This window comes from Meleagris gallopavo, chromosome 6, assembly GCF_905368555.1.
Source record: "Meleagris gallopavo chromosome 6, MGAL_WU_HG_1.1, whole genome shotgun sequence".
Lineage (NCBI taxonomy): Eukaryota > Metazoa > Chordata > Aves > Galliformes > Phasianidae > Meleagris > Meleagris gallopavo.
Window position 1 is genome coordinate 16,680,054 of NC_139409.1, and position 27,226 is coordinate 16,707,279.

Sequence of the window (27,226 nt, forward strand, 5' to 3'; positions counted from 1 at the left end):
AGAAAATTATGAAATCTTGTAAACAATATGCATAGTGTTTTGCTATTCCACAGTGACAGATTCCAACAGCAAAATGTGAAAAACAAGAGTTTTGCTTTGCTTATGGTTTCAGCATGTTTCAGTAGCTTTTCATTGCTAGGAACCCCAGATAAAAAAGTAAAGTGAATTCTGCCGGGCTCCTCCTAGTCATAATCTGCTTGCTCAAATTTTGCACTGCAACGAATTCCCCTGGGCACACTGAATTATCCTACAGTTTGTTTTTGTCTCTGGCTGGATGATGGTAAATTCCTGCAGGCTTGAACAGTGTCATGCTTTACAGAGTACCGAGTTTGATTTTAGTGAACAACTGAAGCTTACTGCTGTAAAAGGCGTGCATCAGCCTGCTTGGCCTCAGGTTGGCAGCCTCTGGGTCCAGTTTGAGGAGACTATATCCAGGCACACGCAGCAGCATTAAGAAGTAAGTACCTGGGATTGAATTCATAGCATACCAGAAACTTTCCATCATCTCTGTTTTGGACACGTGTCTCCTGGAAGACTAACCCCCCTCGCCACTTGGTCATACTTGCTCCGAGGAGAAATGAAATAGCACAAGCCTCTTACCTGCTCACAGCCTCCTTTCTGCCTGGTGACACATCAGTGTTGCTGGCCAGGAGGAACAACCACCTCTCTGTGAAGTCCTGACTTCTCTTTGTGCTTCAGACATTGTCACCTTAACTGCGTGATGAGCAGCATCCTGACAGACAGCTCTCTCTCACACCCCAACTTTGTGATCTGACATGACACTGAAGATGTGGGGAGCTGAGATGCTGCTTCTTATAGGTCAGCTAGCTGGTTCCCAAAGTAGACAACTGCCAGAAGACACATGGCTAAAAGCCCAACAGTGTAAGGACTAGATGCCCTGACATCCGCACAAGCCGTAATGATACTCTCAAGCCTACAAAGCATTTTGAGAACAAGCAGTTCACTGCCCCCTCTTCCAAACCCTGACCTGTGCACAGGCACATTCCTCTGTCATTGCAGTCATGTCATACCTCCTATTTGAAAAAGTTGTGGAAGCCATATGCACACACACACAAAGATTGGAACAGGCTGTCCAGGGAGATGGTGGACTCACAGTCCCTGGAGGTGTTCACAAAACGTGGAGATGTGGCACTGAGGGATAGGTTTAGTGGGCACGGTGGGGATGAGTTGGTGGTTGGTAGGTGATCCTAGTGGTCTTTTCCAACCCTAATGGTTCTATGATTTTGTGATTCTTCTCTGAGGAGAACATGAAGAGCCAGGGAGCAACAGTCATACATAGCCTGGATAAAAAATCTCTCTCTTGTGTAGCAGTGAAAGACAAGGTCCAGAGAAAAGCCTGACCCCAGACGATGATGCCTGGCAAAGCACCTCTCCGTTGTCATTGCACAGCTGGTATGGAAGGAGACAACTTGACAATTTCTATATCATTTCAGGTCAGGACACCCAGCCCATTCACTCTATGGGGAAAGTTCTGTAGCCTTGTGCGGTTACAGGAAAGAAGCTGAGGTGTCCTCAAAGAAGGGGTTGGAATTGTCCTGGAATAGGATAGAAAATAAAGCCAGGGATATCAGCTTCTGGCAGCTTCTGCACAGATGGTGGCTGCCCCTTCCCATGTCACAGTGCCAGAGACACTGGTCTTGAGAGCACAGCCAGAAATATTCCATACACAGCCTCACTGAGCACACCCAGTAGTCATTTTCACTTCACGGTCCTGAACCTGCCATGCATTTATGTAATATCACACCCAAACTGGCTCATTGCTTCAAGCCATTTACAGCTATGACGGGAAGGCAATAGGCCGTGTTGCCCACCAGGGTGGTTAGCTTAGTGGTAGAGGATATTTTGAGGATATATGAATCAGCACTGACAATTCTGCTCTTACAGAGCACCTCTCTCTTCCTTACCTGCATTCAGCAAGCCTGGTGATGCTGGCTCTGATCTGTTTCAGTGCCCAGGCACTCTCAGTGCACTGCACTTCCCTTTGTTTAACCCAGTGCTTGTTCTCAGGCTTGCCCCGTAGCTGCTCTGCACATCTCATTACTCATGGGCACTGCTGGTAATCATCCTTGTGTCCCAGACTGGAGCCCATGCAATTCAGTACATTGAACCTTGCCACCCTCAAGATGTACACTCCCCCACACATCTTCAGCAACCTCTGTGGCTTTCCGGCTGGAAAATGTGTTCTCCTCACAACTTCATCTAGGCAGAGATTTTACCAAGGAACTAAGGCAGGCAGAATAGATCATGCACTCAAAATGGGACTACTTCTAGCACAGCAGGGTGCAGCTGGTAGAGACAGCATGACAGCATCACTGAAGCTTCGTGATGCCAAAACCTTCTCTTACTATGGGCCCAGTGGCAGGTTTGGCTGCAACTCTTCTTGGCAGTGCTCTGGAGCGCTTTGAAAGCATCAGCATCCAGGGCCAAGTGAGGTAGGTGTGATCGCTTGTGGAGAGAAGATTGAAATAAAAGCAGGGAGGCATTTTGGTCAGAGTTCAGCACACACATGGGAGCCAAGTCATAGGCATGGCAAAAATGGGACTGATCTCTGCAGACAGAGGGGAGGTCATAGGAAAGTCCACGGAGGGAGAGGGAAATTTTATGATACAATTACTAAGAAAACAGCCATCACCAATAGTATCCAGGAAGAATAGTGTGCCAGTGCTGGGTGGAAAACATCCCTGTTTCACGGCTGAAACACAGGATGATTAATGCAGAAATCCATAGAGCAAATGCAGACAATGGTCAGATTATTGTGTAGCTCCAGCCACAGATTCATAGAAGGCTTTCACTTGTCTAGGAAGGAACTGCAGTATCCCAGAAGGATCAGTTAATGAAAAATGTGTGCATCATTTTGACCTGCCGTTCTGGGGAGAATCTAATGAATCATCCCCACACAGGGCACCAGACAATATCTCTGGGATATCGTACTGATGCCAGCTGGTGCCCTGACTATGCGCCGAAAAAGCCCACAGCCAGGATGCTTGCTGCAGTGCTCACACACACTTTGGGGAGTTAGCAGCAGTCTGAAACAGAAGTTGCAGGAGTGTCCACATTCAGCCTGAACTGCTCAGAGTAGACCCTGACTATGAGATTTAGGTAGATGGGATCTGTAGTAGGAAGCATCACTGGAAGGATCACCTCAAGAGCTCCCACAGGTGACAGTTTCTGAGACCAAATGTGTCTAATTGCTTAGAACAAAATCTTTTCCCACTCACTTTTCCAAACCCAGGCCCTTTAAACTCTGACTTTTTCCTATTGGACTCCTCACTTTCCAGTCTTCCCCCTCCAGCACAGAATACCCAGCATCTACTGTTATCTGCCACTATCTAATCTACCCTAACAGGTACTCCACACTAATCTAATCTAAGAAGTCCTATAAGAAATCTGCTCTCACTTCAGATTCTGTTTCTCTCCACTTGTGTTTTTCTCTAAAGCAGGACTATAGAAGAGCCAGCTCCCTGCTCAAGCATCTCAGGTCTGGCACGTCATGGCAGGCTGCACCTGGTGAGAAAAGAGTGGGCCTTCAGGATGGCTGGGACAACAAAACTGCTTGGGCAGCAAGTTGTGTTACAGCCTCGTTTTTGTGTCATCACTCACCCAGCAGAACTGGCACAAGAGAATGACTGCAGTTCAGGCCCACCTCTGCCACTGAAGCAAACAGGAAGACTTTGCACACAAGTGGCTCAGGTGCTCCAGAGATGCCTGCACCAGCTCTCCTGTGGGGATGATACTCTTTAGCAAGGAGTGATAATAAACAGTAGGACGGTGCTAACACTTTAAGCTGCTGCAGCTGTCTGCTAACAGAATATATGTCAACACCTTCAGACTGGAAGGTGAGAAAGTGAAATTACAGCTCTCAGTTACCCTAAGTCTGCTTTTGCAACCTCTTTTATTAAATCACTTTCAAAGGTGGCTGAGGGACTCTGAGATACCGTTTGTACAGTGTGGAGCTGAGAATGCGCACGTCTCCGAGAACTTGCCTCCTTCTGTAAGTTTTGTTGTATTTAAGTTTTGTAAGTTTTGTTTTGTTGACACCGTATTTAGTATAAAAATTACAGTAGCCTGATGCATGAAAGTCCTACAGATATCCTGGCCTTTAAGCAAAAAGATCTGCCACAAAAATAGAAATCTGGGATTAAGGGGAAGAAAATGAAGTACATACAGTTTAATGAGGATTTGGCACTGCAAATATTCTTTTGATAACTGCACTAATATAAGCTTCCAAGAGTTAATAATAATATCTGTTCCCTTGGCCTCGCCATGAAACAATGTGTGATTCTGGGATCACATCTCCCTCTGTGATATTTTTGCCTCACTGTTACATTTTGAACACTAAAGCTTGAGAATTTGATTGGCAGTGTAAGAAAAGTAAAAATGGGAGATTTGTCACTGTATTGATGTAGCTCTGGTGATATAAATAGAGACTCACCAGATACTAAATGACTGCTCAGATAGTCTATTCATGTTTCAATCCGAGACATTTTATAAATCTGACAACTTTCTGCACAGATATTAGTTATGATGCTAATTTAGATTTGGAGCCGGTACTGCGGTTCCCAGAGGAGAAGTGATGATTACAAATACATGGAACTTATTTAATATACATAATAGATTTCCAATGATGTTCTGCAGATTGACACAATGACTGCAGCGCAGGGAGCAGCACGCAGCCAAGCACACGGCTACAGCTCTCGGTTTTGCTCGGGAACAGCTTCTAAATAGGCAAAGTACCCCAAGCGTTTCCCTTCTTCACTATTTAAAAAATCTTCAGAGGTTTTAACTCTGGTTCTTTCGACTTCTTGACATCCGTGGATTAAATTTTAAGTTCGCGCGGGGGCTGGATGGCAAATAAATCTTAAATGTTGCGTGACGACGAGAAACGAGAGGAAGCTGGCCGGGCTCGTCCCGAGCCGCCTCCCGCAGGCACCCGCCGGCCTGACCCTGTCCCGAGCGCGGGCAGCCAGGTGCGCGGCGGGGCCGGCAGCAGAGCCCGGCGTCCTCCGTGAGGGCGGAAAGGCGGCGATTACCGCCGCGCGGAGCCCTCCCGCTGGAAAGGCTGAGGGGGGGAGAGGGAGGCAGCGCCCGGCGGCACGCCTCGGGGCTCCGCGCTCCCCGCGGCCGGGAGCCAGCTCCTGCGCCGTCCGTGTCGTCTGACGAGGCGGGTGGATTTTCGGAGGGAACAGAAACCGGCGGCTCGTGGGCGGGGGACGAGAGCTCAGGGTACGTCTCGCCGCCACCGCGGGGCAGAGGGGACCGAAGCGAGAGAGGCGGGCGGTAGGGGCAGTACGGCGGGGCGGGGGTCTTTCCTGGGCGGGGGTCCCCGGGAGGGGCGGCGGTGGCTGAGCCGCACAGACCCCGCGGGCGGCAGCACCCTCCCCCTCCCCCCCTGCGGAGCGAGGCCGGTGCCCAGGTGGCCGGCAGCGCGGCAGGCGCAGCTGGCGCCGCCTGATGGCCCCCGGGCGGGGGCAGGGCCGGTCCGGGCGGCCGCTGGCTGCCGCGCTCGGGTGGAGCGGCGCGGAGGCCCGAGGGAGGGGCGGCGGGGCGGGGCGCGGTGGTCTGATCGCCGGCGGCGCCGAGGGGGGAGGGAGGGCGGCGCTGCCTGGGAGTGGGGAACAAAAGCCCGGCTTCGGCGGTGCGAGGCTGCGCTCTTTTGTTGCCGCTTTCTCGGCGGAGTGGGCTCGCCGGCGGCCCGCCCCACCGCTGGCACAGCCCAGAGCCGCGGGACTAGGCGGCGGCCCCGGCTCCCGCCCGCCCCTCGCGAGTTGATCAAAGTTGGGCCGGCCCAGAGCCGCCGGCGGTCCCGGTCCCGCCGCTCCTCTGCCTCCCGCCGTCCGTCCCCGCCCCGCTCCGTTCCCCGTCCCGCTCCGCGTGCAGCCAGGCGGCAGCAGCACGGGCGCCGCCCGCCCCCGCCTCCCTCTCCTCCCCGCGGCCGGGGCTCGGGATAGGAGGAGTTGGAGGAAGAGGAAGATGACGAGCGGGCGCGATTAGCCCAACGAGGGACGGGTGGTGGCGGCTCCTCGCCGGGACTGACACCTCCGCTCTCTCTCCCGCTCCAGCCATGAAGGTGGACGTCGGGGAGCGCCGCTGAAGCCCGGCCCGGCCGCTGCCCCATGGCCGCTGCGTGACGGGGGCCGAGCCCGCACCCCTGGCAGGGCCGCCTCGGGATCGGCGTCGTCGTCGCCACCGCCGCGCTGGGTCTGTGCGAGCGGCTCCAGCGCTGCTTCCCCGCTCCCTTTTCCTCCTCGATGTGGGCTCCAGAGGATTTCCACCTCCTTTGTAACTGGGAATGAAATAATGGCGACGCGGTGGGCAGCGGGGCCACCCGGCGGAGATGGAGACACCGAGCCCCCCCCGGGCGGCGGCGGCGGCCAGGTAGGAGCGTACGGGCGCGGGGCCGGGCGGCCGCCTCCCGCCGCGGGGAACGGCTTGGCTGGAGCGGGCTTAATGGCCGCCCCCTCTCCTCCCTCCTCCCGCCCGCCCTCCCTCTCTCTCTTCCTGCCCGCCCGCCCCGGAGTTGTCGGGAGTTGGACGCTGGGAGCGGTGTGGGGCTGCGGCTCCCGCTCCGGCGCTCGGGCTGATCGGCGGGGCGGCCCCGGCCCTTCCCGTCCCCCAGGCCGTGCGGCCGCCTCCGCGCCCAGCCCGGCCCCGGGATCCGCCGCGACTCTGTTCCCGCCGGCACCGGGGTGCGGCTTCGTCCTCCCCGCGGCGATAAGCGCGAACCCGGTGCTCCGCAGTGGGAACGTCGGCCTGTGTGCGGCCTGTGACCGGCGTTAAACGCGGTCTTAGCCGTGGTATTTGGTGCTGGAATGCTTCTCTCTGAGTTTAAAAACTTGCTGGCGTGCCCCGTGGTGTCACCGTGCGTGCTGGGACAAGCAGCCCCTCGTCTATAACGTGGAGCTGTATCCAGTGATTCTCTGCGCGCTCCCTGTTAACAGTGTAAACTTCCGCCAAACGATTGACTTCGGACCAACAAAACATGCAACAGCTTCAGCCGAGCTGTCCCAAGGTCTGCCTCAAACTTTGCTCACAAAGACAAACTTCTGTGTGGTTTCTGAGTTGAGGCGCAAGGCTCAACTCTTTTATGTAGAGTTGTCTTTTGTCTGCTGAAACTGAACTGCAGCAGGCTGATACTGAACGTAGGGAGTTGGGAAAGGGAAGCTGGTTTTGAAGCTGGCAGGTTTTAGTCTGCTGCTATCCTCAATTCACCTTTTTGCCTTGATTTAAAGTGGCACATATGGTGGTGTAAGATTTTCCTCGCTGCCGTTGTGGTCTCTTAAAGCAGGTGGGTTAGGTGAGGACAAAATAGGAGTTTTAAGTAAAAGCAGAAGATGGTAAGGTTTCAGACTTGGTGGTAAACTGTTAATTAGTATGTGGATTTTGTGTTGTTACTGATGTCCTTTTCTGAACTGAAAACTGGGCACTTTTGGAGAGTATATCCCTTAATACTATTCATGTAAAGTGTGAAGAGGGAAGCAGCCACATGTTGAAGTGTTAAAGTGAAAATCTGCTTTTTATTTCTATCGAGTCTGGTCTCTTGGCTCTGGCTCTCCTCTCTTAATCCACCTCTCCCTCCTGGTAAGCCCTGATGAGGCCTCTGGCACTTCTGCAGCTCCTTGTCTTAAAGCTAACTAATAGGTGTGGGATTGTAAAATGGGCTGTGCTGCCTGTTGTTTTGCTTGGTATTTTGATGTTGCAGTTAAATACTAAGAAAGCAGGTTCCTACCCTGATAATTGTACGCTGATGACTGCCTTAATCACAACAGGCCTGACGTAATCTTTGTTTGAATGAAGATGACCCTTGTGAATGGCTAATCAAGGTTGCAGTGCTTTCTCAGGCACGTTAGCGTACATATTCCTGCATGGCTTAAAGTACAATTTATTTCCTTATTCTTCTATTTCTTTCATAGAATGATGTGAAAGACCAAAGAGAATGAGAGTTGTGATCTTCTGAGCCTGTGATCTACTGTCTGGTTTCAGCTGATGAACAGTTATTGTGCCCAGTGCTGGTGGTGCTATATGTTAACAATCTTACTGAAATAGGGTGTGTATGGGGCAGTGAGGACATTATTTCTCCAGGAAAAAAAATCAGGAAATGTTTTTAATGAAATTACTATTTAAATAAAGAAACTCAAACAAAAACTGTTGAATTTGCTAAGAAGTTGATGGGGGTTTTATGGAGTGCTAATGCTGGCATTAAAGGTATTAGCATTTTGGGGGAGTGATTTATGTTCTTGGGACACTGTCTTCCATATGTTGTTCACATTGTAATGCAGTATTAAGTCAAGCACGTGTAATGTTTAGCCATTGACCTGCAAGTGCAGCAAGTTGTGAGGAAGAGCCCAGGCACAACCTATGTTCATTATGGGCGAGGCAGCTGCAGCAGAAGTTAGGATTTCCAGCCTTTCAGAGGTTTTGAAAGCACTCAGCTATAAGCATCGGGGTTTGGTAAGTCACCAGTTGGACAAGGGAAGGGAGCTTGTGAGCAAGAAACTCTTGCTTCTGTTATCTTTGCACACAGAGATGGGCAAAGTGCAGACATATGGTTTGACTCCTTTACTTAGTGGGTATGTGGGTAGATAATTTTTTTGTTTGTTTGGCTGCCTGTTTACTGTGATATTGTGTTCAACTTCTGTCTTGCTTTACCATGATTTCTGTTTTTCACTTTTCTTTTTCCCTTTTGCCTTGACATTGTACCTGGTGGTCTCTCTCACTTTGGAGCTCTGCACCGAAATGATTGTTGAGAACAAAGATCATACATCCAGGCTTGCAGCGCCTGTTCAAAGGGACAGATCACGTATTCTGGGCTCTTGGGGGAGTTGGCAGAGAGGGCCAGAGACACTCAGGGCTGTTTGCCATTCTTTTTGAAATCTGGCACACATTTGCAAATGGGAACAAGAATTGCTGAGCTTATGTTCATAAGGGCAGATAAGTGAAAGTGTGGTTTCTCTTGCTTTTAGATTATTAAGTGTATGCTATCTCCAGTTTGTCAGGTTGTAGTGGTGTTTTGCTGTAGAGATTAAACCCTGCTGGGTTACAGGCAGTACTGCCTTAGTCACAACATCACATTTACAGGATTCAAGGCTGGTGCTGGCTTCTTTGTTAGTGTAAATATGAACTCCCTTTCTCTGCCTACTACTTTGCATTTACTTTAAAAAAAAAAAAAAACTGTGGTGCAGTTTGCAGTAAATCTACATTTAAAAAAATTCAAAAATGTTAAAATGTAGTGTTGAAAAAATATAACTGTGGCCTTTGTGGCTTCAAAAGGCAAACTTTCATGGTAAAGCATTGTTTCCTCTACTTATGAATTCTACAAAAAAAAATAAATTTTGAGAGTTTTTGATACTTTTTCCGTTGAGCACTTTTTTTTTTTAATTGGAAATATCTAATTCTTTACTGCAAAGAAATTTAGTGTTTTTTTTTCTTTTCTGAACAGCTGGATTGTTAGGAATAGACCATCTTTAAGAATTCCTGGGAGTTTCTGTATTGGTCAAATAGTTAGGAGGTGCATTTCCAAAGACTACAATAAAAGCAAAGTGCAATTCTGTGGTACTTTCAGAAGTTCAGTATTTGTGGTTACAGACACGGGGAAGAAAAGTTCAACATTTTTCTCTAATACTTTATCAGGGGGAGGACAACTGCATGAGCTGGACAGGTGAGGAACTAGAGAAGGGCAACAATGACAGCCAGAATAGAAAATGACTGGCATTTTCATGAACAACAATTAGTGGACTGTGCTTACTGTTACACCAGCCTAGTTGGGATGACATTGGTAAGCCTAGGGTGGTGACACTCAGGTGTTTGTGTCTGTAGTGTAGGAGCACAAGCACTGGAGGGCTGTATTTAGGTATGTACAGACTGACACACAGTAATTACACCTGTAAATGTGTGAACTGCTCTGGAACTCTATCTGTGGAGACCTTTTCTATGTGTAGAGGCAGAACAATAATGTAAAGAAGCTTAAATGTAATATAACAACTAAAAAATAGTGAAAGACATTTGTAGGATTTTGTATGTAAAATAATACACAGTACTAGAAAGAAAACTTATTGTTAGAAGTGGCTGTTAGTTGTGTTCCAGAGAAGTCTGCACAAATACTGTATCAAGGGAGAATAGATTTAATACAGATACCAGATAGAGTTACCAGGAAGAGTGGTCATCTTAACTATCCGAAAACATTGAGTCAAAGCCTGTTTGTTCATGCAAGCCTAATGCTGGCTGCTGCTCATATTTGTGTCAGAATAAGCCTAAGGTAATTTGATAGAACATGGATCTCTTCTGTAGGGAAATGTTACTAATTCGGTAAGCCATAGTATAAAGCAGCAAATTACTGATTTCCTTCAGAAAAGGTGGGGATGTGTCTTCAAGTGTAGTTGCACCTGACAATTAAAAAAAAAAACAACTGAATTTTGTCTTTCCAAAAAGACACCTTTGTCTGAAAAATAAGAACTTCTGGAAGAAAAGCCTGTGAATTGAAAATCACCTTGAACTGTGCCAGTGCAAAATAACTGCATTTACTGCAATACACTTGTTAAAGTGGTAAATCATAGAATATCTGGGGTTGGAAGGACCCAGAGGAATCAGCAAATCCAGCCCCCGGCTCTGCACAGAACCTCTCGGAATCCAAACACAGTGTCCAATAGTGGTGTCCAAACACTTCTTGAACTCCAGCACTCAGGGCCGTGCCCACAGCCCTGGGCAGCCGGTTCCATGCCCACTGCCCTCTGGTGCAGAACCATTCCCTGACCCCAGCTGCCCCTCCCCTGACACAGCTCCATGCCGTTCCCTCGGGCCCTGTCGCTGTCACACAGAGCAGAGCTCAGCGCTGCCCCTCTGCTCCCTGTGAGGAGCTGCAGCTGCCATCAGGCCTCCCCTCAGCTCCTCTGCTCTGAGCTGAGTAAACACAGTGACCTCAGCTACTCCCTGTATGTCTTGCTCCCCAGACCCGTAACTGTCTTTGTTACCCTCCTTTAGGTGGTCTCTAATAGTTTTATGTCCTTTTCATTGACCCAAACTGCACCCAGTGCTGGAGCTGAGGTCTCGCAGAGCAGACAACCCCTCCCTCACCTGCTGGCAGTGCTGGGCCTGGTGCACCCCAGGGCAGGGTTGGCCCTTCGGCTGCCAGGGTACACTGCTGGCTCACGTTCTCCTTGCCATCAACCAGAACCCACAGATCTCTTTCCACGAGGCTGCTCTGCTAGGCTCTCATCCCCCACTCTGTACATGTATCCAGGGTTGCGCCATCCCAGGTGCAGAAAGAATTTGGCACTTGCCTTAAACTACATGTGGTTGTTCAGCCTTCCAGTTTATCAAGGTCTCTCTGCAAGGTCTCCCTACCCCCCCCCCCCAAGGGAATCAACAGCTCCTCCCAATGTCGGATAGTCTGTAAACTTAGTATGTATTGGAGTCCAGCATCCTGATCATTTATCAATACCTTAGAGAGAGCTGGCCCTGAGGTGTTTTTCTTTAGCAGTTTTAACAAACAGCAAAGCACTGACTTCATTCTTTTTCCTACTGTGAGTTCTTTTAAACAGTCTCTGTGATTAAAGTAAAAGCAAAAATAATATCCCTGCTCTTTCTGATGTATTATTCCTTGTCTGTGCTGTTTACTTGCATACACAAAAAAACAACTGAGCAAACAGTTGGGAAAGAGAAAACATCTGATGGCACTTATGCACTTTATGCATTTGTGATCTTGTACTTCTTGAATGTACAAAAGTGTCATCTTGGCAGATGTCTAAATTGTAGCTCAACAGAATTGTAGCTCAGTATTGCCTCTGGAAAAAGTAGAAGCTGATTTTTTTTTTTTTAATTTTGTGAATATGTGCGTATGTTGCTTTGTAAAGGAGATGATGATAACAGGAACGTGTGCAACCTGTGAGCATTATAAAAGAAAAACCTTTCTATATCTTTTTCTGGGGAGAAAGATGCTGCAGTGTTTGATTAACCTGCTAAGAATATATCTTGGTGCTTGTAGCTGTTCTTATTCTTTTGCTTTAACAACTGGAAGATGGAGAAAAATGAAGCTTTTCTAATGTTCAGTGGCTGTGTTGTTCTTCGTGGCAGTTGTTTGCATGTTGAATTGCAAAGGCTAGGAAGCAGCATATAAAAACTTAGGAAATGATGTTAAATGAAAATGGATTTATTTCCTGTTGTTAATAAGAGGTCATTGTTTCTGAAAAGCCTGACTTAGCCCTTCTGCAAGTGGCGGGGTGGCGTAACTGCTGTTGAGACCATGTGTCAATGGACTGGACTCCAGAAGTCATTCTGAGCTGTTAGGTGCGGCTCCTTCATTGCAGAGGATAACAATTCCTGTGAGCTCATAAAGTCCTTGGATTTAGCTCAGTGCTACAGAGGAAGAGTTTGTCTGCCTTCCCTAATAGGTAATCTGTACACTAAATAACGTCTTGTGCCAAGCATTATACATAAAGATGAAAGTTATGCTGTCTGATCAGATTGATAGATAGTGGAAATAATCAGGTTACGCTCTGCCTGTTCATTATACAGAGTGCAGATTAATGTAAACTGTGAGTATTTTTCCTCTCTAAGCCCTTCTTATAACTTCTCACTTCTTATGTTTTTTATGAAGGCGCTTTTTTTCCTCATCACCAGCAGTAGATAAATGCAGTAGAAGTGTAAGTAAGTGCAGGTGATGGGTGGGAGCAGCAATATCAAACAAACTTTGTGTTCCTCCTCTCAGAAGCTCTGCACATCTTGTACACCTGAAGGTGCTAAAGAGAATCGTAGAATGGCCTGGGTTGAAAAGGACCACAATGATCATCTAGTTTCAACCCCCCTGCTATGTGCAGGGTTACCAACCAGCAGACCAGGCTGCCCAGAGCCACATCCAGCCTGGCCTTGAATGCCTCCAGGGATGGGGCATCCACAACCTCCTTGGGCAGCCTGTTCCAGTGTGTCACCACCCTCTGTGTGAATGCTTTTAATCTTACAGTTGCAAGGTGGGATAAGCTGTTTTATGAATGCAGCTCTTAAATACTTCCAGACCTTCTTCATTGGAAGGCTTTCCACTGTTGTGTCTGTCTTTTCTCTTGTTTTTAAACAGAAGGAAATATGCTTTTCTTTCATTCCTTACACTGGAGCTTCCTGAATCGTTATACATTTATTTATTTATTTATTTATCTATCTATTTATTTAGTTAGTTAGTTAGTTGTAAGGGTGAAACAGTTTTCTGAATTTGCTCTTTGATCCCTGCTGTTAGATTTGAAGAAAAACTCTTCTGGGGAGATGATACCCACTACAATCTGTTTTTTGCTTGTTGATAGGCGAAGCTCTGGATCTCCTTATTTGTATCGTGGGGATATAATTGCTTCATCTTTCTGAATATCTATGCCCTATTACAGCTTTGAATGCCATCACCAGACTCTGGTCAGTAGGAAATGTTGCTGCTTTTCTCTTCCTGATATTTGCTCAAAAACTTGCAGTTCGGAAAGTGTTTGTGAGTAGAGTACTGGGAGCTGTTGCTGCAGCTCTCTGTAGCACATTGTTTGAGAGAGCCTGGTTGGGATCGCTGTAGTAAAAATTGGGTGCTGGGCATCAGAGGTGCTGTGTGGGCTTTCTAGAGAAATACCAGCAGCTCTTTAGATTTGGGCTCATGCTTGTAACATGAGCATACTCCTTTGGAAATGTAGGTAGTAGCCTTATTTATGTTTCAATTTTTTTTTTTTTAATTTCGTTTTGCTAGCAGCTGCTGCTTTGCTTAGAGTGAATGAGGAGCCTCCTTAGGGGCCGTGGCTAATTACAGCTCGGCTCTTGGTGGAGGGGTGCGCTGCAAGATAGACAGTTTTCTTTTATGTATGTGGCATTTGCATAATGTGTTAGGACACACTGTATGGACTGCATTAAGCACAAGCAAATACACTGTAGGGAATAATCTTGCATTGGCATCAGTGGGCTGCCTAGATGACCTAATCCTCCTTGTTTTTAATTCCGAGATTTGTTCTTTTTATTTTTCCACTTGGAAGGACAGGAATGAGAATTGAGAGAAAGCTTTAAATCATATTGAGAATAGTGATGTTAAATGCTTCCAAGTAATGAATATAGTTGGTACGCATCTGTTGAGAAGAGAAATGTGAGCTTGTTTTTGAATTCATCTTGTTTTACTGATTGACCTGATAATGTGCTCTCCTAGTTACATGTTTCTACATTTTAATGGTGTATTACTACTTATTGAAATTTAACTGCAAATCACCCATCCTTTAAAAATGTATTTTATTTTCTCCTGTTCTATTTCTTCATCTAAGAACCTAGGACTTTTCATATTAAGGAGTTGATGAGAATGTAAGAAAATTAAAACTCTCTGGGGTAGGGGAGTCAATGCTGCTTAAATGAACTTAACATTAGCATTCAACATGTAGATGTCCTCTAATTCAAATTTCTGTGTACTTTTTTATTTCAAAGTGCAAAGGCAGAACAGGTTGGAATACAGATATGTTTCCTGGGGGAGCTACCTGTTTTGACCTGGAGGTGAGCTCAAGGAAAATAATCACATTTCCAAAAGCCCTTACAGATTGTTTGGCTTATACTAGATAGATGCAGTCTACACAATGATATGCTCCTGGTATTGGGGCAGCCTTCTTAGCTGAGAATCAAAACTGTATTGTTTGGGCCACTGAAAGCAGCAGTACGCCCAGTATGTGCACCTCAAGGAGGTGGCTCTTACCACCTTTAAGATCTGATCTCTTCTTGTAAGATGAGGATCTGATTTGGGTTCAGTCAAAAACCAAGGGATTCCTTCCCATGTAGTGATCAGTCTCATCTTAATTCCTGTGTTGCTGTTGTTGTGCTTTCTGGTTTTGATGCAACTTGAATAGCAAGCCTATGATTATTGTGAAAAGTATTCCCATCTGTAGCCACAAACATTTCTCATTCATCAATAGCTGTTAAATCTTACTTGTCCTTTCTTGCATGCATTTTTAAATTTTATTATTTCCATTTACCATAGTGAAAGGTGAATAAGTCAACTTTGTCTGGAGTAATCAATTTTCATGGCAATTTTACAGGCCTTCTGTGTACTTACCCTGTTTTCATTTGGGTTTAGTCTGAACACAGTCCAGCATTCTTTATGTAAGTTATTTCAATTTATTGAGGAGTTGCTTTGGAGCTCCCTATAAGTGAGCCTTGAATGTGATTTCCTTTCTGGCCTTTGGAAAGGAATAATAAATGGCTGTTGTTCTGCTCCAAGGTTTTCAAAGTATCCCGTTTCCTCAAATTGACACTGGGATGAACACTAGCAAATTGAAGATGATTCATGTAAATTTCTAGCAATCTGTGCATCAGAATCAGGAGTAATTCAGTACCCATAAATACCTGGGTAAGCTGGTATTTTGATACTGATGTCATGAAGGTAATCTTGCAAGCTCATTAATTGCATCTCTTTCGTTCTCATTAAAAAAAAAAAAAAGTTGATTATTGTTATTTGAAAAACAAAAAATCCATAAGTGTCCAAAAGGGTTCTTGTAGCTCTGTTGTGAAACAAAGGTTTTTTTATGTATGGAAGTGTTACAAAACAGGACGTTGTATAATGGATGCTGGCCAATACTAGTAGCACTGCATAGCCTATGCCCTTTAGCTGGTCTTTTTTTTTTTTTTTTATGACTTTGTCGGTGGTTTTGAATAGGTTTTTTTTTTTTTTTCTTTTCTGTTTACATTGTGACTGCGAGTATGATTCAACTGTACAGCTAAACAGGTCTTTCTGCTGTTTTCATGAGTTAAGTGGCAGTGGGGAAGTGAAATACTTATTTTTCTATTTGTACAGATTTTTTGCTTGCCAGTGAAGATTTCGTTGGTGAGGAAATTCTGAAGGACCCCTTCATGTTCATTGTATGTTGATAAAGTGAAAACTCAGTGTGCGTAAATGTCAAGTAGAATGTATGGGGGAAGTTAAAACAGTGTTGCATTGAAAATGCTGAGAGGTAATGATTGACTTGGAGCTCATGAGTGAAGTCCTCAGAGCTGTGATTGCTAGTTCTAAAGAATCAGTAGCTTAACTCTTAGTGGTGGTCAAAAAAGCAAATTGTCATCCACTTCCTAATAATTTTGAACAGCTGACGTTCTCTGTCAGACCTTGGTGCATAAATCCATGGCACGGTTGCAGCTGATGTGTCTAGGCCTGGTTCTCTTGCTTCCCTCTTTGTTTTTCCCCATCTGAGAAACAACACAGAACAAGAAGAGTCTCAGAGAAAGGGCAGTTATGATTATTGAGCATATGGAGTTGTGTGTGTACCAAAGGAATTCAGGACTTCACAGTTTAGGAAAGAGGAGACTGTGGAGGTGTAGTGAGAACTTGAGATGTGGTGGCCTCCTCAGTCTCCCTTGAATTTGTATGGATCAGCGTTTCACTGTTTGTTGCAATATATGTCAGGTGAGTATTGGAGTGAGAATGAGCAAAAGAAGCTGGCCTTTATGCATAGCAGTTAATTAAGCATGTTACTTATCATTATAATACTTTGGAAGCTGAAGGTGTGTATGGAAGCTAAAGAATAATCCAGGTATGTTTTTGGAAGAGCAGTTACTAAATACTGTTGTAGCGGAGTGACTTACGGGTTTGCAACTGAAGCTTGGAGAATGCTCTAGTGATGCTTGCTCTTAATTGTCAGCAGTTATTTTGGTGAGGGGGGGTTGGGTGAATCTTTGATTTGACCTACAGACTTCTTCCTGTCTTCTAGTGCCAGTTCCATGGTAGCTCCCAGAATTTCTGCTTTCGGGCCTCCAAGGCTGTGGTTCTGTGCTAAACATGCTGAAACAAGGCAGCTGTTCGCTATCAGCAGCTGGAAATACAGTTTTTCAAATGGTCATGATTTTTTTTTTTTTGGTCAATTCTTGTTTCTTGAAGGCTCAGGCTAGATATCGAACTTAGAATACTAGCTTTTATTTGTTAGTTAAAGTTTCTATTAATTCTTAATGCATCAGCGGATCATCTAATATTCTCACTTTTGTGTTCTTGTACTTTTCTATTTGCTTACGATCTTGGAAGTACTCAGCAGTAGACCCAGGAAAATCCTGAGGGCTATAGCAGAACTCCTTTCTCCTCCTTGGGTGGATGATACCTGGGTCTGCTGCCTACTGCAGAAGAGTTGGTTTCCTGTATCCCCCTCCCACTCTGGTTCTGTGGTACCTGCTTAGGGATAGAAGATAGCTCTTTGAGGAGCTGCACAGCAAACTACGTAGCTTTGGGGTCTGCTGGCGTACAGGTATGGGAAATAGTGGAAGGAAAGGCTGTACCTAGCAAAAAGCAACTTCTCTTCACCAGTCCTTAAAATCAGTTCTCAAAAAGGTTAAGAGAGGTTCATCTCTTACAAGACTTTGAAATGAGTTCTGCTGATTTTAGGTTTTTATCTCATGTTGGTGGGCAGAATAACTACCTGCCCCTTCCCAACCCATCCCGCGCTGCTTGGTGCTGTTTTTAAAGCTGGGCCTGAAAAGTTAAATGGCTTTCGTGGTGGAGATGGTTTCTGCTCATGTAATCAGTGATTCATGATTCGGAGAAACCAAATTCTTTAAGGTGAGAAGAAACTGTGGTAATACCAGACAGTTACTCAGCGAGGTGTGTATGGGATAAACAGTTCTGTTAGGCTTGTATGTGGACAATCAGTTTTTTCTCCTCTAAATTAAATCGGCAAATTATGTGTATGTAAACTTGAATAATTATGGAAGACCTCTTGTGTTTAAGCCTCAACTCGAGAATGTTGTGATGTCTGTTTTTCCACATTATTTGATATGAGTTTATTTAGAGAAAAAGATTCTAACCCGCACTCTTACAGCACATCAACCTTTTTATTCACTTCATGGCCAGGTATGAGACAGTAGTATTTGGGATGATGCAATGTCAGTTAGAGATATAGCAGTTGTCCCAAGGCTCACTCATGCTCAGAATGGGAACCTGAAGTTTGGAAACCAGGATTTTTATCTCTGTACAATGTTTTGCCTCTGTTGTGAGGGAGTTGAAGCACAAACACCATCAGTAACATCTGATACCCTTCTGGCACTAACTAAAAGGACAATCATGATGTTTCAAAGTTTTTTTTCCCTTTAAATTCAAGCCATTAATGCTACCAGATGAGTTGAGGGAAAGGTATTATGTATGAGATTAAGAACAGGATTTGTGGGAGTGACTTGACCTTAAGTTCAGTTAATGCTGCAGTCTCTTCCCCCTCTTAGATAATCTGGCCTGGCGGATTTCTCTTTGCTTCTTAGGTCCTGAGATACCATAAGCTTTCATTCCTTGAAAGGTTCTTGTAGTCTTCCCTATTAGCAGAACAAGCAAGCAGGGATTGCAAAAATCTGCTCTCAAATGAGGATTATTAACCTTTACAACCTGTGATGAGCAGCAGTAGTATTTTCCCAGTGTTCTCTAACCTGAGATGTCATTGTTTCTTTGAGAAACTTGGCTTCTTCCTTTTAGACACATTTTCTCATTTGGGAAAGTAATGGGAATAGTTGCATTTTCTCACTACAGATATATTTCCAGTCAGTTCTTTTTCTGTAGTAAAGCCTTTTTAGGATGCTTTCAGTTTCTTTCACAAGCCCATTTCATGACTTACATTATTCTATGTACTGCTATTACCCTTGGCAGTAGAGGCTTTACTGTTCCATTAGGTTGTTTTGTACTGTGACTTCCATCCAGTTCCCTGAAGTTCCATTGCAGTTATTGCTTAAAATGTTTGCAGTCTAGAATACTTTTTTTGATTCTTAATACAGATGACTTCAGAAGTTAGTGAAAATTTATGGGTAGGAAAAGATTTTATGATGATTTATGTTAATGAAGATTTCCTATCAAAAAAAGCACTATCTAATAAAACAGCCAAAATGGATGAAAAATGACTTTGTTCTTACCATATTACTCCATAAAATAACCTGTGACAGTCTGTTCAGCTAAAGATTCTTGCTGATTTCAGCAGGCTTTAGATCAACAGTTCTAGTAAGTGGGCTTTTGGAAAAAGCCTTTTAATTCTTGAGAAAAACAGTTGTGCCAGTTCTATTATTCTTTTATTACACACTAGAATATAAGTAAATAATTTGTATCATACACTTTCTGCTAGCTGTATTTCCAGGGAATTGGTGCTAGGTTTCAGTACAGATATCCCAAGCATCATAGTATTCTTACAGTATTAGAGTATAAGGGCTTCAAAGACAAATTGTATCTAGCTATACATCAATAAAAATAATATCTAGAACCTGGCATGCTATTAACTATGAAGGAGAAATAAGATTCAGACATTGTAAAAAAGCAGTCCTTGATGGAGTTAAAGATACTTCCTCAAAAGTAGGCAAACAGACTGCTTGCTGTAAACACACCAACTGTAAATTAATAAATGTAAGTAAATCTTAAAGAGAGGAAAAGTAAAAAGATTCCTGTGCATCCTTTCACAGTGAATCATGGGCTGAAGTGTGAATGTACTTCATCTGGTGTCTCCTTCCAGCATTAACAAAATTTGCCTAAGAGAACTACCTCTTCCGCCGTGTTTTTTTTTCCTGCTAGAGTTTCTGGCTCTCTGAGATGCGTATCAAAGTGAGTTTTCCCTTTTGTTTTCTCTTCCCTGTGCTCTGTTTGATGGAGTTGAGGAGTTGGTTTTCTTTGCTCTGAGGGCATATCTGTGAACATTGTTCAGCATGTTGACCATCAGGAGTCCAAGGGCCTTTTATGCTGAGGTGCTTTCCAGCTGATTGACCCCAAGCCTGTGCTGGTGCTCAGGGCTATTCCTCCCCAGGTGCATGACCTGACATTTCTATTTGAGTTTCTCATTGGCCTGTTTTTCCGGCCTGTCAACATCCACTTGAATGGCAGGATGCCCATGGTGACCAACAACTCTCCCCAGTTCTGAATAATCTGGGGACTTGGCTGAAGGGTACACTCTGCCTGATTGTCCATGTCAACAGAGAAGATTTAAATAATCTTGGCCTCAATTTTGACTTCTGGGGCACACCACCAGTGGCCAGCATCCAGCTGGACCTCTTGCTGTTGATCACAAAACTTTCAGTCTGGCACTTTAGCCAGTTTTTAGTTCAGTTCACTGTTCATTTATCTAGCCTGTACTTCATCAGCTTGTCTGGGAGGACTTCATGGGAGACAGTGTCAAAAGCTGTCCTTAAGTTGTTAATGTTTTGACATCCACGGCTCTTCCCTATCTTCACCAAACCTATAATCTCCTTCCAAATAGCTATCATGTTTGCTAACCATGGTTTCCCCTTTGTAAATCCACCTTCTTGTCCTCTGTATGTTTGGAAACCTTTCTTGTTATCTTGCATGTCCCTTCCAGATTCAGTTGCACTTCAGCTTTTGTGACTATGACTCCATTACTCAGACATTGTCTCTTTATTGCCTTTGGATCACCCAGGTCTTGCTCACATTTGAGTTCAGCCAGAAGCTCTTCCTTGATCCGTGCAGGCCTTGTGCCACCTTTGCTTGATTCCCTGCCCGTTGGTATGTACCATTTCTGACCTTGAAAGTCAACCATCTTTCTTGGACTCCTCTCCAGGGTAGTCTCCTGTGGGATTTTTCTGTGCTGATTTCCAAACCCTTCAGGATTGATGGGCCACCATGCATCCCAGTGCTGCAGTAAGACTGGTGGAAGACATTCCTAAGTTACAGTGTGAACTTAATGTGACACTGAGTTTTTTAAGGATCAAGGCCTATTTTCTTCTGGAATATAAGAAACTCTGAATTGAATTGGTATGTCTTGATGTTTATTACATAGTTGCTTAGTCTTCCTCTTTAAAAAAAAAAAAAAGCGCCCTGCATCTTTCTGGATTTCTGTTAGTGTTTTGGTTTGTTTTTATATTCCTCAGATTCACCTATGATTGTTTCTTTGATTTCTTTTTTAATACATAATAATATATACAATAACTTGTCATGTAGGATTTCTAGAAGAAATGTTAGTATTCCACCAAGCACCGACAGACATCTGATAGATTTTGAGTGGTCTAGGACCTGCCTATTAATTTACAGTGTCAAGAAAAACAGTATGTTTTAATTATGTTTCACTGACACATTAACTTTGGGTATAGTTCACTTAAACTATTGAGAATGTTGTAATAGCATTCTGAGTAGTGTGTTCCTTTTCACTTGCAGAAAATCTGTTGGCGGATGAGTGAAGGAACACTTTCTCAGTTGCTTGAAGAGTATGCTGGTTCAGGTTTTCTTTAACCTGGATTTCTTTCTTATATTATTTCAGTCCCAGTTTGTTTTTTTGGGAGTGAATAGTTTATTTCTGACTAAAAGTAGAAAGAAGTTACATTAACACAGTAACAAAAAGATTCCCTGTAATGAATTTAGAATCACAGTGTGACTTCAGGTGGAAGGATTGTCATGTTCCTGCTTCCCTGCTACAGGCAGGTTACCAGCTGTTGGATCAGGTACTAGATCAGGTTGCCCAGGGCCCCATCCAACCTGGCCTTAAACATCTCCAGGGATGGGGCATTCATGACCTCTCTGGGCAGCCTGTTCCAGCACCTCACCGCTCTCCCAGGAAAAAAATAAAAAAATCTTCCCCCAGTATCTAAATCTCTCTTCCTTTAGTTTAAAACCGTTCCCCCTTATCCTGTCACTGTCTGCACACAAAAAGTCGATTTTCCTCATGCTTATAACCTCCCATTAAATACTAGAAGGCTGCAATGAGGTCTCCCCAAAGCCTTCTCTTTTCCAGGCTGAACAAGCCCAACTCCCTCAACCTGTCATCATAGGAGAGGTACTTAAGCTCTCTGATGATCTTCGCGGCCCTCTTCAAAAGCTCTGCACTCTTCCTGCGTTGGGGGCTTCAGACTTAGATGCTGTTCCAGCTGGGGTCTCACAAAGGCAAAATAGAGGGGGACAGTCACACTTGCCTTGCTGGCCACCGATCTTCTGATAGAAGCCAAGACACCATTGGCCATCAGGACTGCAAGCACACACGGCTGGCTTGTGTTCAGTTTTTCATCAGCTATAACCCTTAAGTCCACAGCAGGGCTGGGAACTGTTTCATATTTACTCAGAACCTTCTAGGGTGGGTTTTTTTTTTTTTTTTTTTTTACTTTCTTATTAGCTTAGCACTATAACCCTGAATTTATCAGTTTAAAAGAAGGAAAAAAATCTTTACCCATTAAATGTGTTCTATTCACAAAAAAACAAAATTGTCCTTGGCAATATCAGGAAAGTATTTGCAGGTAGACTGATAGAGACAGAAGGAAGAATTGAACTCACCCAGCTAGTGAAGAGGCTCTACTGGTTGTGAAGCACTTCCTCTTAAAAAGCAGCCTGTGTCCAAGGCAAGTTCTCCTGGCTCTTATATGAGCCGAAGTTGGCTCCACCTGGGTCCACCCCTTCTGGTCACTTGGGAGAGCAGGTGCAAACACTTTGCCTGTGTTCCGTAGGCCAGCCACACCTCTTATCAGCTGCCCAGTCACCAGTTCAAGCTGAACAGTTCCTCTACAAAATGTATCCAGTTTTTGTAGACCTGGACTCTTTCAGAATAAATTTTTTCTTCAGTATTTAGTGCAAATGAAGAGTTCTTAATCTGAGACAAACATTGAGGGGTGGTTTGCTGATGTTCTATTAAATGTTTGGTTGTTGGTGTGTTGTCAGTCACTGTTGTGTAGCCTAAAAATGGGAACCACTTGACATCCTCTGTCACTCTACTAATCTTCACCTCTTCCTGCTGAGCAGGAAGTTACATCTGTCGTTGGGTTTCTTAGTTTAGTGTGTGGTATTGCATTATTTTTTTGAATGGGTAAAAGACTTGAGAAAGTTGAGTTTTACGTGCTACTTTAGAAGCTATGGATGGGGTGGCTCAGGCAATTCAGTGAAGGAGAAAATGAATGCATACAGCTGCTATTGGTAGCATTGGTGTTACAATTCCTACTGCTTTACCTGTGTGGCAAACTGGTGTGGTTTCACGTTTATTGTTCATAACTCTGGAGTGTCATCTTCTAAGTGCAGGGATGTGATTCTCTGTCTGCTTGGCACTCACTGGGCTTTTCTCAGCCCTGAGGCTAGTGGAGCCAGCATGGCTAGGCCTGTGGCAGGGAAGGCTGAAGTGCCTCTGCAAGGCTTTTAGCTGCTGGAAGGGGTGTTGTGGAAAGGATAGTCAGAGTCTGCTCAAAAGTACAGTGAAAGTAACGTACACTCCAGCTGAGGACAAGTAAAGGATCTTCTCGTGGAGGATGGTTGAACACTGGAATGGGCTGCTGGAGTCCAGGAGCCTTTTTCAGCAGCATTTACCATGTAACTGGGCAAAGACCTCAACAGCTGCTTGCCCTGTTGGTGGTCTCCACTGATAGTGATTAAAACTGTATGTTCTTCTTCCTCCAATATTATTTTATTATGTTGTATAAACTTTATTGGCATATGTTTTCTAATAAAAATGAGATTATTTCTTACTATGTTTAGGCCAGGAAAGTGCAGTTATAGACTATAGAATTCTTATATATTAAGAAAGCAGAGCTTGCAAAACATTGAATTCTTTTATCACACATAGATAGATTTTGAGGCCTACCTGCATGGTACTTGATGAAGATGAAGCTCAGCAGAACAGTGCTATTTTGGTCTGGTGTGGGTGGCATTTCTTTTGGAGACAGAGGTGTTTCAGGCACAGAAATAAAAGTAACAGATGATTCATCTTGGTACTAAGTCTGTCTTCTGGAATTTCTTTGTGAGGGCTGAGAAAGAGATGGCTTTTTTTCTCCCCATGTCAGTTTTGACTAGGGTGATGATTAGGTACATTTCAGTGTTCTTCTTTGTCACCTGACTCCAGAGGATCTTGGTACGGAAAATTAAAATCCATTTGACTTGCTAAGTAAAGAACTGCCTCGCTTGTATAGCACCTGTATTTCAGTGCTTGTTTTCAGGATCAGTGGTTTGGTGAAAGTGCAGATCTGCTTTCTAGAGGATTATTTCTCACTGATTTGACTTAGTGCTGGGAAGTTTTCTTGTGTTTCTAAGTTTTTTTCATGTACATCTTTCTCTTCTGTCAAGATATTGGGAATGAGGAGGAAAAAAGATGGGTCTGAGACTAGAGTGCTTCCAAGAATTAAAAATGGTGATGGTAGAGTCATAAATGATTTAGATCTTTGTACCACAGAAACCATGCTTGTCCTTCATTTTATTACTGTCATTACTTCCGTGGGTGCTATTACTGGTTTCCAGAGCACTGCTGAGACTACATGCGTACATGTTGAGGGTTGGAGTGAAGTTATAACTCCCATATCAGTGTGGTGGTACTCTCTTGACCAGAGTTCTGGTACAGCTTTGTCTGTACCCTTTAGTAATAGTGATAACCCTAAAATGTTTTGAAGCTCAAAGAGACATTTTATTCACTTCTATTTACAAAATTGGTTGGAAAGAAATATTAAATTAAAAGTTGTCAACCAGTCACTCTTCACAGACTGGAGTGAAGTAGGCCCTTGCTTCTAGAGTTAATGTCAGATGAGGCTGTCATTTTTTATCTTCATGAATTGTATAGGTTGCTACAACTAAGAGACCAGTTTTCTCCAGTCCCTAGGAAGTTTTTCTTCCATCTGCGAGGCCTGGCCGTGTCTCTGGCATTATTCCTACCTGTTTGTGGCTCTTCATGACCTGTGGGCTTCCCACCTTGTTGCCGCTGCACTTCATTTTTTTTGTCTCACGCTGCTGTGTGCTTTCTCTCGTTCCTTCCCATACAGACCCACTATTTGCAGTGCTGAATGTGTTGGGGTTACATAGTAGGAAGTGTAAGGGAAGTGGCAGAGCACAGGGCTTCCCGACTTCCTCATTTTTCCCCTCCTAAGATGCAAGCTGCTGGGTTGGCTAACCTCATCATATAAGCGCTACATACTTCATGTACACAACAGAGGTCATTTAAGAAGTGAAGTTTACTCATCATCAGATGGTTTTTAGGCAAACTTCTGTTTTTAGGATGCTGCCTACTTGTGTTCTTACATGTTATGTTGTGGGGAAGTACGTTATTCTGCTTGTCTCAGCTTCCAGAGGGTGTGATGAGCTTTAGTTTTTGTTCAAATTTTGGATGGATGAATTGTGTTGCCAGAAAAACAAGGTTTAAAAATAGAATTCTGGGACACATTATTACTAAGATGTACTTAGATACCATCCCTTGCGGTGCTGAGTGTGTTGATTCTGTGGTTTTCTGCAATCAGTGTACTTCCCTTTAGTGGTAACCACTGAAAATTACCTTGGGTTCATAGTGTAATTGAAATTTTGAGGCTAGAGGGCGAAGCCATTGACTTCCTCTAAATGCAGTGGGGCAGTGCTTCTAGTTGAGGAAGAACAGGTCTTTGCCAGTGCTGCAGATGTATTTTGCATACTGTTTGTTTTTGTCATAAAAAGTTTCTTTTATCCTGTGGTTATGAAATAGAAGGTTTTTAAATTTTAGTGCTATGAAATCATGTCACGTTTCCTTTGTGCTGCAAGTAATTGCTTGTTAAATGCAGACTAAGTTGGACACCTGGCTTCTGTCTTTTTATCATTCAGGCAGGTATTGCAGTAATGTTTAGTAGTACATAGTGCTGCGCATGCTTTAAAAGTATGTCCAGTTGTCTGAATTCTAGAAATACTTGAGATTTCAGATATAATCCTTTGTTCAGTCTAATATATTGCTCCATTTAGCATCTATATAGTCAATACCTTAGTATTTGAATTTCCCTACTATATGCTTAGGTCTGACCGCTGCTGAGGTAGGCTTCTGATCCCTTGTACTCTGCAGTGGTACTCCAGAAGCTGTGCCTCATAGAGTTAGATGCAGTGATACCAGCTTTGTTGCCATTCCCTGGACATGCTCCAGGATGTGAATGTCATTCTTGTAGTGAGGGGCCCAAAACTGAACACAGCACTTGAGAGGAGACTTCAGAAGAGCTGAATAAGGGGGGATGATCATGTCCCTGTTCCTGCTGGCTACGCTATTTCTGATACAAGCCAGGATGCCATGTCATCAATAAAGATATTAAAATGGATATACCCAGTACCAACCACTTGTGATCATTGCCAGCTGGATTTTAACTCCATTCACCACCACTCTGAGCCCGGCCACCCGGCTGAGAGTGTACCAGTCCAAGGCACAGGCTGCCAGCTTCTCCAGGAGAATGCTATGGGAGACAGTGTCAAAGGCTTTGCTGTGTCTAAATACACTACATCAACAGCCTTTCCCTCATCCATCTGGTGAGTCTTTCTATCATAGGAGATCAGGTTGGTTAAGCAGAACCTGCCTTTTGTGAACCTGTGCTGGCTTGGCTTGATCCCCTGGTTGTCCCACACATGCCTTGTGATCTCACTTAAAATGATCTGTTCCATGGCCTTTCCTGGCACCAGTGTTGGGATAATGGGCCTGTAGTTCCCCAGATCCTCCTTGCAGCCCTTCTTGTAAATGAGTGTCACGTTGGCAAACCTCCAGTCCTCTAGGACCTCTCCAGTTGACCAGGACTGTTGATATTTGGGTGGAAAGTTGCTTGGCAATCACCTCCACCAGCTCCCTCAGCACCCTTGGGTGGATTCCATCCAGCCCAATGGACTTGTGGCAGTCCAGGTGGAGTAATAGGTCTCTAAGTGTTTTCACCTGAACTGTAGGGGGTTTATTCTGCTCCTCATCCAAGACTTCCAGGTCAGGGGTAGATTAGGAATAATTGGTCTGACTTTTAAAGACAGATGTAAAGAAGGCATTGAGAACCTCAACCCTTTCCGTATCCTCAGTCGTCACATTCCCTGACATGTCCAGTAAAGGATGGAGATTCTCCTTAGCTCTTTGTAAAAGAAGTTTTTTGTTCTATTTTACTACAGTGGCCAGGTGGAATTCAAGCTTGGCTTTTACCTTTCTAATTTTCTCCCTGCATATTCTAACAACTTTGTACTCAGTTGTCCATTTCGTCTTCTGCAGGAAGTAGACTCTCTTTCTCCTGGAGCCTCAAAAAAAGTTCCCTGTTGATTCACACCTCTTTTCTTCCCCACTAGCTCATCTTAGAGCACAGGTAGACAGCCTGCTTTTGCACTTCTAAGACTTTCTGCTTGAGGAGTATCCAGGCTTTATGAATCCTTTCAGGACAGATGCCCAAGGGATTCTCACTACGAGTGTCCTGACTAGTTCAAATTCTGCCCTCTGGAAGTCCAAGGTAGCAGTTTTGCTAACCCCCCCATCTGACTTCACTAAGAATTAAGAACTCTGCCATTTTGTGGTCTGCTATTTTGTGCCCAAGGCAGCTCCTGACCTCCAGATCTCATACCAATTCTTTG

At 44.5% G+C, this 27,226-nt stretch overlaps 1 protein-coding gene across 2 annotated transcripts in view; it reads left to right on the forward strand.

Moving 5' to 3' along the window:
- The first annotated feature begins 6,262 nt into the window (after positions 1-6,262).
- Positions 6,263-27,226, forward strand: part of ARHGAP21 (Rho GTPase activating protein 21) — a 107,817-nt gene continuing 86,853 nt past the window's right edge. The window contains exon 1 of one of the 2 annotated variants that reach the window (XM_085227264.1): positions 6,263-6,396. In XM_085227264.1, the coding sequence (XP_085083390.1) occupies positions 6,319-6,396 (78 nt within the window). In that variant the 5' untranslated portion in view covers positions 6,263-6,318. Of the gene's footprint in view, positions 6,397-6,985; positions 7,031-27,226 lie in introns of those variants that run through there. The other variant, XM_085227265.1, reaches the window with a different exon arrangement.